This window comes from Scyliorhinus torazame, chromosome 21, assembly GCF_047496885.1.
Source record: "Scyliorhinus torazame isolate Kashiwa2021f chromosome 21, sScyTor2.1, whole genome shotgun sequence".
In the NCBI taxonomy this organism is placed as follows: Eukaryota; Metazoa; Chordata; class Chondrichthyes; order Carcharhiniformes; family Scyliorhinidae; genus Scyliorhinus; species Scyliorhinus torazame.
The window spans coordinates 123,471,080-123,492,821 of NC_092727.1; the positions used below are offsets into that span (position 1 = coordinate 123,471,080).

At 45.9% G+C, this 21,742-nt stretch overlaps 1 protein-coding gene and 1 long non-coding RNA gene across 3 annotated transcripts in view; one reads left to right on the plus strand and one right to left on the minus strand.

Moving 5' to 3' along the window:
* The window catches only part of LOC140398602 (plexin domain-containing protein 1-like), a 266,471-nt gene extending 245,707 nt beyond the window's left edge, over positions 1–20,764 (plus strand). The window contains exon 14 of the mRNA XM_072487442.1: positions 19,168–20,764. Within this exon, the coding sequence (XP_072343543.1) occupies positions 19,168–19,287 (120 nt within the window). The 3' untranslated portion in view covers positions 19,288–20,764. The remainder of the gene's footprint in view (positions 1–19,167) is intronic.
* Positions 1–21,742, minus strand: part of LOC140398603 (uncharacterized) — a 220,733-nt gene that overhangs the window by 156,960 nt on the left and 42,031 nt on the right. The window lies entirely within an intron of this gene.

Genomic DNA, 21,742 nt, shown 5'->3' on the forward strand with positions numbered 1-21,742 from the left:
TGGTCACATTTGAGATGGAGGTGTCTCACTATTTGCAGTGCTAGTGAGCAACCCCGAGTAAAACACAAGGTCCTGTAGCAGGGTAAAGGAAGAAATAAGTATTTTTAGTCCTTCAAGAGAAGTGGGTGTTGCTGGCTAGACCAGCTTGCATTTATATTTTGGAGCAGCTTGTGACAGAGCCGACTCGGGAACAGGCAATTCTGGATTTGGTGATGTGTCATGAGGCAGACTTGATTAGGGAACTTAAGGTGAAGGAACCCTTAGGGAACAGTGACCACAATATGCTAGAATTTACCCTGCAGTTTGAGAGGGAGAAGCTGCAATCAGATGTAACAGTATTACAATTAAATAAGGGTAACTACAAAGACATGAGGAAGGAGCTGGCCAGAGTTGATTGGAAAGGGAGCCTAGCAGGGAAGACAGTGGAACAGCAAGGGCAGGAGTTTTTTTTTAGGGAGGCACAACAGAAATTCATCCCAAGGAGGAGGAAACATGCTAAGGTGTGTACAAGGCATCCGTGGCTGACGAGGGATGTCAAGGACAGCATAAAGCCTAAAGAAAAAGCATACGAAGTGGTGAGGATTAGTGGGAAACCAGAGGATTGGGAAGCCTTTAAAAGTGAGCAGAGGACAACTAAAATAGCAATAAGGGGGGAGAAGATGAAGTATGAGTGCAAGCTAGCTAGTAATATAAAGGAAGATAGGAAGAGATTTTTTCAATATATAAAAGGTAAGAAAGAGAGAGGCAAAAATAGACATTGGACCACTAGAAAATGTGGCTGGAGAAGTAATAATAGGAAACAAAGAAATGGCAGACGAACTGAATAGTTACTTTGCATCAGTCTTCACGTTGGAAGACCCCAGTGGGATGCCAGAGCTTCAGGAGAACCAGAGGGCAGAGGTGAGTGCAGTGACCATTACTAAGGAGAAGGTTCTGGGGAAACTGAAAGGTCTGAAGGTGGATAAGTCACCTGGACCGGATGGACTAAATCCCAGGGTCCTAAAAGAGATAGCTGAGGAAATTGTGGAGGCATTAGTGATTATCTTTCAGGAATCATTGGAGGCAGGAAGGGCCCCAGAGGACTGGAAGGTGGCTAATGTAACACCCCTGTTTAAGAAGGGAGGGAGGCAGAAGGCGGGAAATTATAGGCCAGTTAGCCTGACTTCGGTCATTGGTAAGATTTTAGAGTCTGTTATTAAAGATGAGATTGCATAGTACTTGGCAGTGCATGGTAAAATAGGACTGAGTCAGCACGGCTTTGTCAAAGGGAGGTCGTGTCTGACAAATCTGTTAGAGTTCTTTGAGGAGGTAACAAGGAAGTTAGACAAAGAAGAACCAACTTAAATTTATTTAGATTTCCAGAAGGCCTTTAACAAGGTGCTGCATAGGAGACTGTTAAATAAGTTAAGAGTTCATGGTGTTCAGGGTAAGATCCTGGCATGGATAGAGGATTGGCTGACTGGCAGAAGGCAGAGAGTGGGGATAGAGGGGTCTTTTTCAGGATGGCAGCCGGTGACTAGTGGTGTGCCTCAGGGGTCTGTGCTGGGCCCACAACTTTTTACAATATACATTAATGATCTGGAAGAAGGTACTGAAGGCACTGTTGCTAAGTTTGCAGATGATCCAAAGATCTGTAGAGGGACAGGTAGTATTGACGAAGCAAGGGGGCTGCAGAAGGACTTGGACAAGCTGGGAGAGTGGTCAATGAAGTGGCAAATGAAATACAATGTGGAAAGTGTGAGGTTATGCACTTTGGAAGGAGGAATGTAGGCATAGACTATTTTCTAAATGGGAAAATGCTTCGGAAAGCCGAAGCACAAAGGGACTTGGGAGTCCTTGTTCACGATTCTCTTAAGGTTAATGTGCAGGTTCAGTCGGCAGTTAAGAAGGCAAATGCAATCTTAGCATTCATGTCAAGTGGGCTAGAATACAAGACCAGGGATGTACTTCTGAGGCTGTATAAGGCTCTGGTCAGACCCCATTTGGAGTATTGTGACCAGTTTTAGGCCCCATATCTAAGGAAGGATGTGCTGGCCTTGGAAAGGGTCCAGAGGAGGTTCACAAGAATGATCCCTGGAATGAAGAACTTGTCATATGAGGAACGTTTGAGGACTCTGGGTCTGTACTCGTTGAAGTTTAGAAGGATGAGAGGGGATCTTATTGAAACTTACAAGATATTGCGAGGCCGGGATAGAGTGGACGTGGAGAGGATGTTTCCACTTGTAGGAAAAACTAGAACCAGAGGACACAATCTCAGACTGAAGGGACGATCCTTTAAAACAGAGATGAGGAGGAATTTCTTCAGCCAGAGGGTGGCGAATCTGTGGAACTCTTTGCCGCAGAAGGCTGTGGAGGCCAAATCACTGAGTGTCTTTAAGACAGAGATAGATAGGTTCTTGATTAATAAGGGGATCAGGGGTTATGGGGAGAAGGCAGGTGAATGGGGATGAGAAAATATCAACCATGATTGAATGGCGGAGCAGACTCGATGGGCCGAGTGGCCTAATTCTGCTCCTATGTCTTATGGTCTTATATAGCACCTTTCGCAAATTTCAAAGCGCTTTACAGCCAAGTGCTTTTTAATTGTACTCACTATTTTAAAGTAAGAATATTGGCAGCTGATTTGCACACAGCAAGGTTCCACAATCAGCAATAGGATCATCTTTCTCTGGTGATGTTTGAGGGTTAAATATTGGCCATCTCCCTCCGTATTCCTCAGGAGTGTCAGCCTAGATTTCATGCTCAAGTCCCAACTGTGGAGACTTGAACCCAGAGCCTTCTGACACAGGCAAGAACGTTATCAGCTGAAAAACTGTTTGAAGTGTGCAAGAGAGGCTTTGAGCCAATGGTGCTCTACTACACAGGAGCAAATGATTATGGCTTAACCCATTGAAATTCTCTACTTGAATCAGAATTCTCTCTGATGCAAGCCTGGATTTCCCTGGAGTCGGTTGTGTTTAAAAGTGGATGATCCGGAGAGTGAGAGTCCGGAGCTATAGTAAATTTCCAGGGATGGAAACCTATCAGGATGGGGAGGAAAGAACAGTTTGGGAAACAAGTAATTCCCTCACAACCTGGTAGAGCTGGAGGAGAAATGGAGACAATTTTTCTTTTAGTCTATTTAACACCGGAGAAAATATCCACAATTACGTATCAATAAGGTAAAGTTGGATTGGATTGGATTGGATTTGTTTATTGTCACGTGTACCGAGGAACAGTGAAAAGTATTTTTCTGCGAGCAGCTCAACAGATCATTAAGGACATGGGAAGAAAAGGGAATAAAAGAAAATACTTAATAGGGCAACACAACATATACAATGTAACTACATAAGCACCGGCATCGGATGAAGCATACAGGGTGTAATGTTAATGAGGTCAGTCCATTAGAGGATCATTTAGGAGTCTGGTGACAGTGGGGAAGAAGCTGTTTTTGAGTCTGTTCGTGCATGTTCTCGGACTTCTGTATCTCCTGCCCGATGGAAGAAGTTGGAAGAGTGAGTAAGCCGGGTGGGAGGGATCTTTGATTATACTGCCCGCTTTCCCCAGGCAGCGGGAGGTGTAGATGGAGTCAATGGATGGGAGGCAAAGTGGGAGTGTTTCTGCTGATTGGTGAACCAGTGACTAAGGGACATAAATTCAACATCATTAAAGGATTGAAGAGAGAGTTTAGGAGGATGTAGGTGGTTGAAGGATTGCCCATTTCAGCCGCACCTTTGACAGAAGCAAAATCTATCACAGCCGTTGAATTCTAAAGTGGATAAATACTTAAAAACTTAAGAGTGTGGACTGAGTAGACATCTCCTTCAAACTGCTTGTACCGACCCTATCCTGCGTTGTAAATGCCGTGAGCGCCAACTGTGGTGCCAGTTCAGCCTACTTGTCCAGAAGCCAAAGTTGTTCCTACATGTTGGCAGCCTATACAACCTTTATCCCGCGGCAGAGTTTACAATTATTCAGTTAAAAATCTTCACGTGAACTGTACCTCAGGGAAGACTTTGCTTCTAATTTTGAATTTTAATACGTTTGCAACTGGGTCGTAATTCTTTTGTTATGGCACTCAGATGCTTAATGAAAAGAACACTGGCATTTTCAATGCTCCTGATGCTCAGGTTTTAGAAATAAAATTAGTCCAATGGGAGCCATTATCTTCCAGTTTCTCTAATGAGGCTTCAGTCTTGCCCTCACCAACATCCCAGGCTGCAGCAGGCAGGGCTCACTGTGTATTAAAATAATAAGGATTTGTATTTATTTCACGCTTTTCATCTCAAAGTGCTTTACAGCCAAGGGAGTACATGTTAAAGGGTGGTCACTGTTATCATAGAACATACAGAACAGAGAACATACAGTGCAGAAGGAGGTCATTCGGCCCATCGAGTCTGCACCGACCAACTTAAGCCCTCACTTCCACCCTATACGCGTAACCCAATAACCCCTCCTAACCTTTTTTGGTCACTAAGGGCAATTTATCATGGCCAATCTATCTAACCTGCACGCCTTTGGACTGTGGGAGGAAACCGGAGCACCCGCAGACAGTGACCCAAGCCAGGAATCAAACCCGGTTCCCTGGCGCTGTGAAGCAACAGTGCTAACACTGTGCTACCGTGCTGCCCAGACTAGGGGCTGTCAATATCCAATAGTTGCCAAGAAATCAAATAGGAAATTCAGAAGAACCCTCTTCACTAAGAGAATGGTGAGAATGTGGAACTTGCTACCACAGGGACTGGTTGCAATGAATAGTGAAACATATAAGGGAAAACCAGACAAGTATAAGAGGGAGACAGGAATAGGTGCTTGCGGTGGTGGATTTAAATAAAAAACAATGGGAGGAGACTCATCTGAAGCGGACATGGAGTGGTTGGGACACATTGCCAGCTGCTGTGCTAATATTCCTACGTAATTCAATGTAATATAAATGCATTTGATGTTGTTATTGGTATAGCCTAAGCTGGAAGTAGGTAGGATTACAACATTTGTACCGGCACAAAAATAGTTCAGTGAACAGCATCGGCAAGGTTGCATCAGACGAAGGATATAATTTAGCCACTCGGCTATTATCTCATTTTAAAAATTCTGGACAGTGCTTTTAAAAACTCTACGCAATGGGAAGGAGCAGGTGTGTCTTAGCAATTCAAGCTGTGATCTGAAGAACAAACCGATTGACCCGAATGCTTTTGTAAACTCAGCCCATAAAACTCCATATAGCAACTCTGATTAGGGACGCAGACTGGATATCGAGTGTGCTGACAATGTAGCATTCTCTTATGTACCATCACCTTCCAATTATTTGTGCCTCTCAAGCATCTTTATACCAAAGTGGTGCGCATTCAAATGGCACATTGCTTTTTAAACATGCTCCTCAGGAGAGGTGAAACCATATAATAAACCAAGATCATCATTTATTTTACAAAGCATGTGGCGTACAACCACAATCAGTTTCATTCCTGTTACAAAGCACAGATAAATAAATTCCATTACACAGAAGCTCTGCTGTAAGGATTTCAACGCAATACAGATCACAGTAGAGCGCTTTTTGAAGAATTTAACCCAATGATAAAATTTATCCATATAAAAATCTATTCTTTTCATTGCATGGTTATTTACCACATATAAATCAATTTTGTATGATTAACTTTTTTATTTCAGATCATAATTTCAGCCCAGGGTTATCCAAGATTGATTTTCTGCTCCCTTTGTTTATAGCCTCTCAGCTTCAAGCCAATTCAGTGGACAAAATCAGACGACATAATTGCATCCACTGTAGCCTTACTCCTTGAACATTTTTTCACTTAATGATCTGCAGTGGCTCGGTGGCACAATGGATAGCACTGCTGCCTAGGGCGCTGAGGACCCGGGTTCGATCCCAGCCCCGGGTCACTGTCCGCGTGGAGTTTGCACATTCTCCCCGTGTCTGCGTAGGTCTCACCCCCGCAGTCCAAAGATGTGCAGGTTAGGTGGATTGGTCACGCTAAATTGCCCCTTAATTGGAAAAGAAAATAATTGGGTACTCTAAATTTATTTTTAAAAATATATAAACCTGATCAGAAAATGCAGAATTCCTGCCGCCAACAAGCTCGTTTTGCACCACATTTTGGTCCTGAAGTGCTGTCAAAGGTCTGCCAATATCTCCAGCAGCAAACCACTGGAATCCCCATGGAAGCTCAAGGCCATTGTATCTACTACAACCTGGACTGGTTCTGGTAGCAATACCGTTTCAAGCACAACTTAGACCAGCGATTTAAGGGGCCATTATTGATTGATACAAACTCATTGATACCAAGCTGATTGATTGCTTCAAAATGTAGTTGCAAAAATGTCTGATTGGGGACAGGCAAGGAGGATGGACGTGGAGAGGTTTTTAAAAAATGAATTTATAGGATGTGGAGCTTACTGGCTAGTCTGACATTTATTTCCCATCCCTAATTACCCATGGGAAGGTATTGCTGAGCTGCCTTCTTGAACCGCTGCCGCCATGTGTTGTAGGAACACCCAGAGTTCTGCTCTGACTGATATCTCACGAATCCTCATTGTACCATTACACATCTAAATATTCCTCCCTCTGAGAAGCACCCAAGAATATTAACTAATTTGATGGTGCTACTTAGATACAGCTTGTCGTTGGCCAAGGTATTCACATTTTCCATAAAATAGAGACATGGAAATGGAAGCAGGAGTGTTGTGTTGCTATATTTTTATTTCTTTGGTTGGCTCTGAATATGGCGGTCAATATGGTCGCCTTCCTTAATTCTAATTACGTTTGCTCTAGAGTCGCCAGGTATCTTTCGATACCGCCACAAGGTTCAAACAGAATACTGATCAAAGACTCGATACACCAGTTAGTTAGTTCAAAGTCAATACTTATTTATTTACACACGCAGTTAAATATACTCATGCACAAACACTACAGACTAAACTATCACTACCGCTAAAGCCTATACTTAGCTTCGGGCACCCACTCAGTCGGAGGGACAATGGCTGTTGTTCGGTTCTGAGGCTGCTGGGGTGGAACTGGTACGGGATAACAGCTAAGGTCGTCCGTCTGGTAGCGTGCGTTGACCTTGGACTTACTTGTTTCTGGTGCAGCTGGTGGACAGGTCTCTCCGCTGTGAGAGCCGAGTCCAAGAGAGCGATTCTCTCTTGGGGGCTCCTTCTTATACCCAAAGGGGCTTCGCGCTCTTTTGGGCGGGCCTTGAACTTGGCCCCAATCAATTGGGCCGTTTCTTGATCATTCATATTGATCTCGTCCAATAAATGGGTGGGTGCCCTGATGGCTAGGCGTGTCCTAGGTGGCCGTTGGCCTGCTTTGTTTCGGTCTCCTCTGGCGCCTGGGTGTCTGCCTTAGTATCGGTTACTCAAATGTTACTCTTTTGTTCCCAGAGATGGGCCATTAGTATGCTAAAGGGCCTGCAGTTTCGGTCTTGTCTGGGAGCTGCGGCTCCAATAAACAGACAAACCCTGAACTTGCTTGTTTTCAGCATTGTCCATTTTCCCTACAATCTTTGCAAAGTGTCCATTTTGTAATCGGGAAGTGGCCGACCCAGATGGCTACAGTTGGCCATGGAAGGCAGTAAACCAGAGTTGAATGAGTTGAGGTGAAGATAGATGTGTATTCTGGAGTCAATGTTTGGCTACTTTAAGGATTCTTGTATCATTGGTCCTGGACTTTCCACCTGTAGATTATTTGAGTGGGTAGAATCTGTAATGGGTAAATTGTACCCACTCTTTGAAAGGAGGGGGCTTCGATAGATCGAATGCCATGTCATGTTCCATGTTTTTTTAAATTTGAAGTATCATTTCAGGAATCAAGTCCAGTTTAAATCCCTTTAATTATTTCCATTCCCACTCTTGCTAAGATTTTCTTGTGCAGTAAAATTGTGACCAAGATTATAAAATGCACATCTACAGTTTTGCACAGAAGTCTTCCTAGATATTCTTGCTCAGGAAATAATTGCACAACATTGTAATAACCAAAGAGCCATGTTCAAGAGCCAGCAGTGAAAATTGCAGTTCCAGCTGAACTTACACAACTCAAATTCAACTTGAATTGAGTGGGATCTCCATTATACTTCATGATGGAGAAGAGCGGCCATTGCTACCTCTCACCTCAGTCAGGTGGGTGGCACGGCAGCAGAGTGGTTAGCAATGTTGCTTCACAGCTCCAGGGTCCCAGGTTCAATTCCCGGCTTGGGTCACTGTCTGTGCGGAGTCTGCACATCCTCCCCGTGTGTGCGTGGGTTTCCTCTGGGTGCTCCGGTTTCCTCCCACAGTCCAAAGGTGTGCTGGTTAGGTGGATTGGCCATGATAAATTGCCCTTTGTGTCCAAAAAGGATAGATGGGGTTACTGGGTTACGGGGATGGTGTGAGCTTTAAGTAAGGTGCTCTTTCCAAGGCTGGCGCAGGCTCGATGAGCCGAATGGCCTCCTTCTGCATTGTAAATTCTATCTCTCTAGTAGATGGTAGATTCAAATCCCACTCCTGCGACCGGAGCACAAAATCTGATACATCATTGCAGTATTGACAGAGTGCTGCACTTTCAGGAGGTGATGCCTTTTGGGGAAACATTAAACTAATGCCCCTTCTGCTCTCTCCAGTGGACGGAAGTGATTTGATGGCACTACTTCAGAAAAGGAATTTTCCCCAATAACCCATCATACAACATCAGTCAGACTGCTCTGATCTTTGCTCTTTGTGGCATCTTGCTGTGCACAAATTGGCCACAGTATTTCCAATATTGCAACAGTGACTGCACTTTCAAAATGTATTTCATTGACTGTAAAGCACAGAGGAGATGCTCTGAAGTTGTGAAAGTGATAAATGCATGCAAGCTCTTTCTTTCTTGTTAGTTGATAGGAATTGGCAAATCGTCAACATTCTCTGAATCATGATCTTACATTTATGGTGCACAGGAATGAAGACGAGCACAATGCAGATAAAAGAAATGTTTTATTCACCAAGAAAGGCTGATGGAATACAAATTATAGAAGTTGTACAATGAGATTCACGTCCCACACAAGGCTCTGTCCTGCAAAAGCATCGGTATTTAACTAAGATGGAAAATAACATGAATTCAGATTGTAGATCAAACTAATCCTAAGGAACAATGAGGATCTTTGTTTTAAACTTTACACATAAAGAAATATCCATGTTGCGTGAATCAGCCAATTGACGGCCAACTTAGTAATGTAGATCCCTTTCGAAGTCATCATTAAATCAATACAGCCTGTCAAAACCTCAAGATGGTGCGCTGCGCTGATAAAATCTGGGAAGGTTTCGTTAAGGGAATTCTGTGAGTCTTCTGCCAAACCTACAGTGGACAGGTGACAGAATCCCTACAAAGAGGCACCCTATTGTTGCCAACTCTATAGCATTGACCTGGAGTCCCCAGGAGTTGAGATCAATCTCCACAACACTCCTGCAAGCAATTCTGAAGAAAAATCATGGGCCCTCTTTAAAACAATTTTTTTTCAATTTCCATTGAGCACTTTTGGTTTAATTGTAAGAATACTGCAGATACAATGGTAAGGAAAGGAAAGGGCTGCTTGATTGCCAGCCATGAAAGAAAGAACATGATTTCCAATTGGTGGAAAGCAAGGATGGACAGGTCAGGTGGCCAATGCTGGACGTATGGGGGTGGAGCAATAGGCGGTCAGATTCTGTAATCCAACCCAGAAATGAGTTGGCAATCCTAAATTACCACCTTGTGTATTTAACCAGGTGTCGATAGTCTGCCGTTTGACCTTGGGCAAGCATGCAGAATCACAGAATTGTTACAGCAGACAGACAGAGGCCATTCAGTCCATCATGTTTGTACTGGCTCTAAATGAGCAGTTCACCGAGTGCCATTTCCCTGCCTTCTCGCCCGTGACCTTGCCCATTTTTCCTTTTCAGATCACAGTCTAATTTCCTTTGAATGCCTTGATCGAACCTGCCTCCTCCACATTCTCAGGCAGTGCCTTCCAGATCCTAACAACTCGCTTTGTGGAAAGGTTCTTGCTGATGTTGCCATTGTTTCCTCTGCCAATTGCTTCAAATTTGCCCCTTTGTGCTCCCGTATGTGAACAGTTTCATAGAATCATAGAATTTACAGTGCAGAAGGAGGCCATTCGGCCCATTGAGTCTGCACCGGCCCTTGGAAAGAGCACCCTACTTAAGCTCCACACCTCCGCCCTATCCCCTTTAACCCCGTGACCCAGTCTAACCTTTGTGGACACTAAGGGCAATTTAGAATGGCCAAATCACCTAACCCGCACATCTTTGGACTGTGGGGAGGAAACCGGAGCACCCGGAGGAAATCCACGCACAGACGGGGAGAACGTGCAAACTCCACACAGACAGTGACCCAAACCGGGAATCGAACCTGGGACCTGGGAGCTGTAAAGCAACTGTGCTAACCACTATGCTACCGTATCTACGTTTCTACATATCTATTCTGTCCAGACCCCTCATGATTTTGAATAGCTCTACCTAATATAGCCTCAGCCCTCTTCTCTCCAAGGAAAACTATTCCAGCCTCCCCAATCTGTTTATATGACTGAAGAAACTCAGCGTGGAACAATTCCCTTTTCTGCACTCCCTCCAATACATTCAGAACTGGACGCAATGCTGCATGCAGTTGAAGCTGAACACTTGTTCCATAAAAGATTAACATAATCTCCTTGCTCTTGTGCCCCTGTTAATAAAGCTAAGGATACTGCATGCATTATTAACCGCCACCTCAACCTGTCTTGCCTTATGCACATGTACACCCTGGTCCCTCTGCTCCTGCACTCTGTATAGAATTGTGCTCTTTATTGTCTCTCCTGCCAAAATGAATCACCTCACATCAGGCCAAGCCTCGGTCTGCCAACACAGTGAATAATTATGACTCTTATTTATGCCTTCAACCGCAATGTGGCGATGATTTAATGTGGAAAAGAAAGGCTGAAAAGTATCAGTTGTTCAGACATTTTTACCTCTTCAGAGTGAAATCTCTTTGTTGGCTTTTGCTGGGCGTTAAAGCAAACAGCAAAATGAACAGCAAGCACATTGCAGCGGCAGACGATTCCAAGGAAACTGAATGACCTCCAACCTTCCCCTTCATTCTCAAATCACTTTTTCCGTTCTTTATAAAACACACTATTAAGTCATCTATCATTTTACTTATTAGTGGCCTGTGCTTATAAAAACCATATATTCTGGCAGCATTGCAAGTCCCTAATGGCCTGTTTCTTGTTGTAACCATTCTTAATCTCTCTGGTAGGCAGGATAGGATTTGTACTTTTTTAATGCTGGTCTGTTTAAATGAGTGCACATTATGCTTTAACAACAAGCGTTGACTCTCGACCATAGATTATTGAGAGAATAAGAATGGCAGTCCACAATTGGAGTTATGGCCCCTGGCATTGTAAGATATCCAGTGAACGCTGGTGGAAATTGCATAGGTGCTCAGTCATAAGGTATGGAGTGGATTGTGTGAATCAGCCACTTATTGGCTAACCTCATGCACAAAGCATAAAGGAAAGCTACATAAGCACAATTGAGGGACAAAGGAATAGGTGGTTATTCTGACAGATGGGCAGTGGTGTAAAGAGGTTCATGTGAGATGTAAACACTATTATAGGTCAGTGGGACCAAATGGCCTGCTTCAGCACTGTGCGTTTCGACATAATTCTGTCTAAAGGGTTGGTCACTTGAACATGTACTTGCGGCATCGACTACCCCTTCTTGAGAAAAGAATAATTATACAGTCAAACAGTTAATGAATCTAGGGGTACGATTTAACAGAAATGAGACAGCGTAACGTGTCGAGTGTATTTAGCCGGGTATTTTCCGTGGCTGGCAGCGCGAGAATAACCCCGCTATCGAACAGGACTCTGCTCCATTTCAGGGCCTCGGCAAGAAACGCCCCACTGAGGCCTCACTCAGCCCCATTTCCTGCTCCGCTCGCCAGCGCAGGAAGAGATCAGGGTGGCATTTGTAGAGGTTGCCCCAATCTCTCAACCCCCCCACCGCAGCCTGTGGATCCCCCCCCCCCCCCAACGCACCTATAAGGGGCTCACCGTTCACACCCCACCTCATGAGGGCAGAGCAGACCCCAGGCCCGGGCAAGATGCCAACCTGGCACTGCCGGCCTGCCAGGGTGGCACCCAGGTGGCATTGCTAGGGTGCCTGTGTGGCATCAAGAGTGCCAGGGTACCACCCTTCCCAGAGCCTGACCACCATGTGGCCCCCGATTACCTGGAGAACCTCCCCCATCTCCCTTCCAAGTGCCAATATATCTGATACCCATTTGTGGAGACAAGTGCTAAAGGGCCCCCGGCTGGAGTCTCCACAGCAAGCGGATTTGATATCGGGCACTGGTTAGATCTGGCAAGTGCATGTTAGAGTTTGCCTCACTGCACACTTCAATATCCAGATTTGGGTCCCGCCCATTGCGGACAGGATCCAGATCACGACATCTCGCAAGATCCCGTTAGGTCTCGCGAAGCGTAGCGAGCCGGGTAAATCTTGCAAGAGGCTCCTCGCGAGATTTATCGGCCGCATCGCGTCACAAGTCAGGCATGGCACGGCCGTCAGATTTGGCCGTCGAACACTCACTGTCAACATTTGCTTTATATCCCCCGCAGGGAGAGCACAATAAATAAACCATTCCCACAGAACATCGTCCTTTTAGGAACCTTGATCCCAAACTAAAGTTCCCAGTAATTAGTTCCTGTCTATCTCCTTTTGTGTTTTATTATTACAAATATTTGTGGCTTGTTGGGTACCCTACAAGCATTCCATCCAGTCAAATAACCAATTTTTGCTTTCGCCAATATTTCCGTAACCAATGACGAAAGCTGTTTAAAGAAAATGTTTGAAAAAATCAATGCTTGCAGTCATGTCCAGGAGATTAAGCTTTAATTCGTGGAAGGTTCAGGAGTCCATTATTCACAGTTCTTTAGATTAGCCTCTCATCAGTTCCTGCATTGACTCTTAGATTGGCTACAAAATCACTGAAAATGCAGCCGAGTGGAAGAGTCAGTACTGAAAAGTGTCCTTATCTGCCAAATCCCTTATCTTCCAAAAGACCCGAATCTAACTTCCATCCAGGCCTCTGTAGCTGCCCCGAGCTAAGCCTCACCTCCAGCCAATGCGGTGCCTGATCTCAAATCGCAATTCCCGCATACTCCACCCTCACCACCCCCATCAACACCTCACCACAAAGAAATCAATTCTGGAAGACACGTGTGAGAAGGAGGCGTACACTTCCCCTCCATCCGGGTTCTGAATCTCCACGGGTCAACTATTCCCATATGTTCCCAACATAAATCCTCCCAACTACTTCGTCATCCTCAATGTTCCCGTTGACGTTGGGCTCGACCACCTCCGGTTGCGGCTTTGCCTGGGTAGGTCGCACCTTCGGCAGCTCCCGCAGTGAATGGACTTTTGGGCCCTTTTAAGGAGCCCCAGCGGGACTTGGACGACGATTCCCGGTGTGGGAAGGCAGCAGTGAGGTTCCCCCAGCACTGTGTGGAGTGGACCAGGAGCGGAGTGGACTTTGGGCTCGACCGCTGCACCTTCAGTTCCATCACCCAATTAAAATCTCCACTCATAATCAGCTGGTGCGTGTCTAAGTCCGGGATCGCTTTTAATAATCACTTTACAAACGCCAAATTGTCCCAATTCAGTGCACATATGTTGACAGGCACCAACTGGCTTCCCCTCCAACACCCCACTCACTATCACATTTCCAAAAATATATTTAGAGTACCCAATTCTTTTTTTTCCAATTAAGTTGCAATTTAGCGCGGCCAATACACCTACCCTGCATATCTTTTTGGGTTGGTGGGGTTGAGACCCACGCAGACATGGGGAGAATGTGCAAACTCCACACGGACAGTGACCCGGGCCGGGATTGAACCTGGGTCCTCGGTGCCATGAGGCAGTAGTGCTAACCACGGCACCACCGTGCCGCCCGCACTCAGTATCACATATCTTCCCCTCGAGTCCTGTACTTTCTTAGCCCCACAAACCCCTTCCTTTTGTTCAACAAAATGGCCATGGCCACCCCCTGCGACTTCGAGTCAAACCCCCAGTGAAATATTGCCCACCCATTTCTTCAACCTAACCTGATCCTTCACCCAGAGCTGCGTCTCCTGTACATAAATCTCCTCAGGTGCACAAGTATCCGTAACCCGTTAACTGGCCCATTTGGTCCTCAGACATTCCACATCACAACTCTTACTAGAAGCTTACGCCTCCATTCTACCATCATCCCCCACCTGTTCTACCTCCTTTAATATCACCCTGAACCGGGCACATCCAATTTGGCCCCTCCCTCCGCCCATGACCATGCTCAGTCTCAACTCTGTCACGCCGCCTGGACCTGTTCCCCTGCTCCACCAGCTTCACTCGCAGCGAATTGTATAGATGCCCCAGGATCCCCACTTCCGCCTCCAACGACATGATTAGCTCACTCTGGTCGGACACCACCTTCTCCTCCTCACGTATCGTCGTCCCTTGCACCTCAAAGCACTTCTCTACCTGTTCCATCGATCCTCGTAGAGGTGCTACTGCTCACGCAATGGCCTTTGACCTGTCGCCATGCATCTCCTTCCTTTGCTGACGGAATTCCTCCTTGACCAATTCCATCAACTGCTCCATCGGGGGCTTTCCCATTACCGATGACTGTTTCCCCTCTGCCATTCTCACAATTGTTGCTGCACCACAGGTGCAAGTCCCCTCCCATTCCTTAGCCAGGTCTTTAACTGTTTTTTGCCGAGTCTGGCAGCCAGTAGACACGCCAATCTTGGGAAGAACCTTCCACACCACTTTCCTGCTGGAGTTACCCCGCCAACAGGTATAAAATGCTCAAACACCTTCGAGCCGGAGCTGGCCTGTGTGCGACCACTCACTCCATGGCTGCCACCTGAAGTGGTCCCAGGTGCAGTTCTGGTCACCACACTGTAGAAAGGATGTGATTGCACGAGAAAGGGTGCAGAGGAGATTTACCGGGTGTTGCCTGAGCTGGAGCGTTTCAGCTGTGTCGAGGAGCTGGTTAGGCTGGGGTTGTTGTCCTTAGAGCAGAGAAGGCTGAGGTGGGGGGGACCTGAGTGAGGTGTACAAAATTATGAAGGACCTAGATAGGGTAGATCGGAAGAAACTTTTCCCTGGTTGAGGGATCAATAACCAGGGTTTAATATGGTCAATAACCATTGATTTAAAGTAAGGGGCAGGGGATTTAGAGGGGATTTGGGGAAAAATCTTTTCACCCAAAGGGTGGTGGAATTTTGGAACTCACCGCATGAAAGGGTGGTAGAGGCAGGATCCCTTACAACATTCAAGAAATGTTTAGTTGCGTGCTTGAAACACCATGGCATACACGGCTACAGGACAAGTGCTAGCAAATGGGATTGGAATAGATAGATGCTTGAAGGCCGGGACAGACATAATTGGCCGAAGGCCTCTTTCCATGCTGTGAAATTTCTATAACCCTGTGAGAAATGTTTCCTCAATCCTTAATTCCTGCTGTCAGTGACTATCTTATATTTATGGTTCTTAGTTTTGGTCCCCCCACAAGGGGAAGCATCTTTCCTATCAACCTCTTCCATAATCTTAAAGACCTCCATTAGGCCGCCCCTCAGCTTTCACTTCTCTGGAGAAACAAAAAAATGGCAGCCTTTTCAACCTTGTATGACCTCTCGGCTACGCTGTCAACCAAATAAACAAAGTGCAAAGAAAATTACAGCACAGGAACAGGCCCTTCGGCCCTCCCAGCCTGCGCCGATCCAGATCCTTTATCTAAACCTGTCACCTATTTTCCAAGGACCTACTTCCCTCTGTTTCCCACCCGTTCATATATCTGTCTAGATGCATCTTAAATTATGCTATCGTGCCCGCCTCTACCGCCTCCGCTGGCAAAGCGTTCCAGGCACCCACCACCCTCTGCGTAAAAAACTTTCCACGCACATCTCCCTTAAACTTTCCCCCTCTCACCTTGAAATCGTGACCCCTTGTAATTGACACCCCCACTCTTGGAAAAAGCTTGTTGCTATCCACCCTGTCCATACCTCTCATAATTTTGTAGACATCAATCAGGACCCCCCTAAACCTCCGTCTTTCCAACGAAAACAATCCTAATCTACTCAACCTTTCTTCATAGCTAGCACCCTCCATACCAGGCAACATCCTGGTGAACCTCCTCTGCACCCTCTCTAAAGCATCCACATCCTTCTGGTAATGTGGTGACCAGAACTGCATGCAGTATTCCAAATGTGGCCTAACCAAAGTCATATACAACTGTAACATGACCTGCCGACTCTTGTACTCAATACCCCGTCCGATGAAGGCAAGCATGCTGTATGCCTTCTTGACCACTCTATCGACCTGCATTGCCACCTTCAGGGTACAATGGACCTGAACACCCAGATCTCTCTGTACATCAATTTTCCCCAGGACTCTTCCATTGACCGAATAGTCTGCTCTTGAATTAGATCTTCCAAAATGCATCACCTCGCATTTGCCTGGATTGAACTCCATCTGCCATTTCTCTGCCCAACTCTCCAATCTATTTATATTTTGCTGTATTCTCTGACAGTCCTCCTCGCTATCCGCAACTCCACCAATCTTAGTATCAGCTGCAAACTTGCTAATCAGACCACCTATACCTTCGTCCAGATCATTTATGTATATCACAAACAACAGTGGTCCGAGCACAGATCCCTGTGGAACACCACTAGTCACCTTTCTCCATTTTGAGACACGCCCTTCCACCACTACTCTCTGTCTCCTGTTGCCCAGCCAGTTCTTTATCCATCTAGCTAGTACACCCTGAACCCCATACGACTTCACTTTTTCCATCAACCTGCCATGGGAAACTTTATCAAACGCCTTACTGAAGTCCACGTATATGACATCTACAGCCCTTCCCTCATCAATTAACATTGTCACTTCCTCAAAGAATTCTATTAGGTTTGTAAGACATGACCTTCCCTGCACAAAACCATGACATGCTGCCTATCACTGATAAGTCTATTTTCTTCCAAATGTGAATAGATCCTATCCCTCAGTATCTTCTCCAACAGTTTGCCTACCACTGACGTCAAGCTCACAGGTCTATAATTCCCTGGATTATCCCTGCTACCCTTCTTAAACAAAGGGACAACATTAGCAATTCTCCAGTCCTCCGGGACCTCACCCGTGCTCAAGGATGCTGCAAAGATATCTGTTTAAGCCCCAGCTATTTCTTCCCTCGCTTCCCTCAGTAACCTGGGATAGATCCCATCCGGACCTGGAGACTTGTCCACCTTAATGCCTTTTAGAATACCCAAAACTTCCCCCTTCCTTATGCCGACTTGACCTAGAGTATTTAAACATCCATCCTTAGCCTCAACATCCGTCATGTCCCTCTCCTTGGTGAATACCGATGCAAAGTACTCATTAAGAATCTCACCCATTTCCTCTGACTCCACGCATAAATTCCCTCTTTTGTCTTTGAGTGGGCCAATCCTTTCTCTAGTTACCCTCTTGCTCCTTATATGTGAATAAAAGGCTTTGGGATTTTCCTTAACCCTGTTAGCCAAAGATATTTCATGACCCCTTTTAGCCCTGTTTATTGCGCGTTTGAGATTTGTCCTACTTTCCCGATATTCCTCCAAAGCTTCATCAGATTTAAGTCGCCTAGATCTTATGTATGCTTCCTTTTTCATCTTAGCTAGTCTCACAATTCCACCCGTCATCCATGGTTCCCTAATCTTGCCATTTCTATCCCTCATTTTCACAGGGACATGTCTGTCCTGCACTCTAATCAACCTTTCCTTGAAAGACTCCCACATTTCAAATGTGGGTTTACCCTTAAAGAGCTGCTCTCAATCCACATTCCCTAGCTCCTGCCGAATTTTGTTATGCTTGGCCTTTCCCCAATTTAGCACTCTTTCTTTAGGACCACTCTTGTCTTTGTCCATGAGTATTCTAAAACTTACGGAATTGTGATTGTTATTCCCAAAGTAATCACCGACTGAAACTTCAACCACCTGGCCGGGATCAATCCCCAATACCAGGTCCAGTATGGCCCCTTCCCGAGTTGGACTATTTACATACTGCTCTAAAAAACTCTCCTGGATGCTCCTTACAAATTCTGCTCCATCTACGCCTCCAACACTACATGAGTCCCATTCAATGTTGGGGAAGTTAAAATCTCCCATCATGACCACCCTATTGCTCCTACATTTTTCTATAATCTGTCTACATATTTGTACCTCTACTTCACGCTTGCTTTTGGGAGGGCTGTAGAAAGGTCCCAACAATGTTAGTGCACCCTTCCTATTTCTTAGCTCTACCCATATTGCCTCAGTGCTCGAATCCTCTATCGTGCCCTCCTTAATCATAGCTGTGATATCACCTCTGACCAGTAATGCAACTTCTCCACCCCTTTTACCTCCCTCTCTATCCCTCCTGAAGCATCTATACCCTGGGATATTTAGTTGCCAGTCTTGCCCTTCCCTCAACCAAGTCTCCGTAATACCAATAACATCATATTCCCAGGTACTAATCCAAGCCCTACGTTCATCTGCCTTACCTGCTACACTTCTCGCATTGAAACAAATGCACCTCAGACCACCTGTCCCTTTGCGTTCATCATCTTGTCCCTGTCTACTCTTCCCCTTAGTAACATTGAGTTTATTATCTAGTACCGTCCTGGCTTTAGTTGCTGCCTCTTTACTGACCTTTAACTTCCTAATCTGGTTCCCATCCCCCTGCCACATTAGTTTAAAACCTCCCCAGCAGTGTTAGCAAAAGCACCCCCTAGGACATTGGTTCCAGTCCTGCCCAGGTGTAGACCATCCGATTTGTAATGGTCCCACCGCTCCCAGAACCGGTTCCAATGTCCCAAAAATCTGAACCCCCTCCCTCCTGCACCATCTCTCAAGCCACGTATTCATTCTGACTATTCTTGGTGAAAACGTCGATTTTCACTTGGACAATGTCACTGTCTCCTTTTTAGAGCTCATTCTATTACTCGTATGATTCTAAATTTCAGGAACATAAGTTATAAATGACAAAAATGGCATAACCTTATTATTGGCTCTGCTTCTCTTACTCCACAGATGCTGCCTGGTCCGCTGAGTATTTCCAGCATTCCTGTTACTTTGATTTCCGATTTTGCTTCCGTGAAGATTATAATTTGCTTTTTTTGTTGTCTTCACCCAGCGCCGGTCACACAGGTGGCCAGCAATGAAATTCAGAAACAACGCTGGACATCCCACCTACACCGAGGTGGAGCCAATGGGCAACGACAAAGAGGGGTTCCTGGAAGCCGAACAGTGCTGAAATCCACTGAGGACGAAACTCGTGGCTGGACAAAAAGGCCGTGGACTTCCAAACCATGACACACAGAGCTGTACTCGACTCATTTCTCAGCTACTGTCCGTGCAGGGTTACCTTGCAAACCAGCCTCATCCAAATGATGGAATATTGTCACACTGCTAACAGGCAATCGTACCCAAGTCAGCAAGAGACATTTATTATAGTATATATGAAGAATAAGTTACAACTGAGTATATGTACATTTATTTCTTTGAGAACCAGTTGTGTTCAGATCCATATATATAATTTTATATATATAAGACATACCAGGGTATAGGTGGACCTTATACAATGGAGCATCATCATCCACTTTGCTGGGGAAGTGGGTGGAATTTTGATTTGATTTATATAATTTATGTACATCTTGTGTGTCATCCCTCTCCCCCCGCCCCCCGCCCCCCCCCCCCCCCCACCCCGAGAGATACAGGCTGCGCACTTTTGTGCTGTCACTAATTGGGCAGATGGTTCACATTCACGGCATCGCCAACGTCAACCAGCTCCCCCTCCTTGTGCCCGAAAGTCACCGCCTCGTTCCGGGTTATGACCCCACCAATCGGCAGTTCCTGATCCAATTGTCTGTAGTTGATGTCCGCGCCCAGTGGGTCTGTGGGGTATTCAGCAACATGCGGAGGAATACAATTGAGATTGTTCCGCCCACCGGTCACACATGCGTCTGTACATTAACGCGCACTCACATACACGTGCACATATATATATGGGCAAGCACAATAAGCCTACATTAATGCAGACATGTGGAAGCGCATTCATATGAAATGAAAATCACTTATTGTCACAAGTAGGCTTCAAATGAAGTTACTGTGACAAGCCCCTAGTCGCCACATTCCGGCGCCTGTTCGGGGAGGCTGGTACGGGGATTGAACCGTGCTGCTGGCCTGCCTTGGTCTGCTTTAAAAGCCAGCTATTTAGCCCAGTGTGCTAAACCAGTTTGCATGCACACATGCATGTATAAATACAGCGCACACGTATTCACACATACATGCAAACAGTTAAATGTGCGTGCACACAAACACCATTTTTCAGCACGGGTAATTGGGGATTGACCAGCGGCAGGAAGTCTGCCAGATCAGTTGACCTGTGCCCCCCCCCCCTTAACCAGAGGCTCTCTCGTGCCCCTCCTGCCACCCCAGCTGCAGTCAGATAAAACATCACAATCCAGAAATTGAAGGAGGGATCATCATGATCTGTTTACCAAGCCACATGACGCTTTCATCCACTGACCCATTTGGGGAGCGTACTTCGGATTAATTGCAACATTTACACAGTGAGGATCGGCAAATAAAGTCTTGTGACCATGTACCTTCAAATAAGCACTTGTAAAATTCGACAGCAGATTCCTCGTGTCTTGTTATCGGAGTTGAACATTGCTGTAATTGCCTTATGTCTCACTTGTTCTGGTGCAAATATAGCTTTCAAAAGTTAACTTTGTATCCGCCTGTTCTTTAAAGTGTGGTCACTGTTGTGGTGGAGGAAATGCCGCAGCTTAATTGCACAAAGCAAAGTCCCTCAAACAGAAACATGTATGGCAGCAAATCTGGTCCGCTGAGAAGATGAGACGTTTATATGGATATTCATTGAATATACTCAAGGCTGAGTTTGGTAAACTTTGATCGACAAGGCGGGCAGACAGGAAAGTGGAGCTGAGATCAGATCAACGCTGATCTTATCAAATGGTGGAGCAGGTTCAAGTGGCAGCACTTTCCATTCCTGCTCCAAATCCTTGTGCTCCTGTGAGAAGGGCTTTGGGGATAAGTTCCCGTGTTCTCCTTTGAAATAGCACAATGGGATATCATAGATTATCATAGAATTTACAGTGCAGAAGGAGGCCATTCGGTCCATCGAGTCTGCACCGGCTCTTGGAAAGAGCACCCTACCCAAGGTCCACACCTCCACCCTATCCCCATAACCCAATAACCCCACCCAACACTAAGGGCAATTTTGGTCACTAAGGGCAATTTATCATGGCCAATCCACCTAACCTGCACATCTTTGGACTGTGGGAGGAAACCGGAGCACCCGGAGGAAACCCACGCACACACGGGGAGGATATGCAGACTCCGCACAGACAGTGACCCAAGCCGGAATCGAACCTGGGACCCTGGAGCTGTGAAGCAATTGTGCTATCCACAATGCTACCGTGCTGCCCTTCGGCCTTGGCTGAGAGGGAAAGGAGGCATCAGTTTAGTGTCTCATCTGAAAGACAGGACCTCCAACAGTCCAGCATTCCCTTGGGACCGCATTGCGACAACGACTAAACTCAAGTCGCCAGAAGGGGACTCGAACCTACAAGATTCCAGCCCACATAGATTTCATAGAATTTACAGTGCAGAAGGAGGCCATTCGGCCCATCGAGTCTGCACCGGCTCTTGGAAGGAGCACCCTACCCAAGGTCCACGCCTCC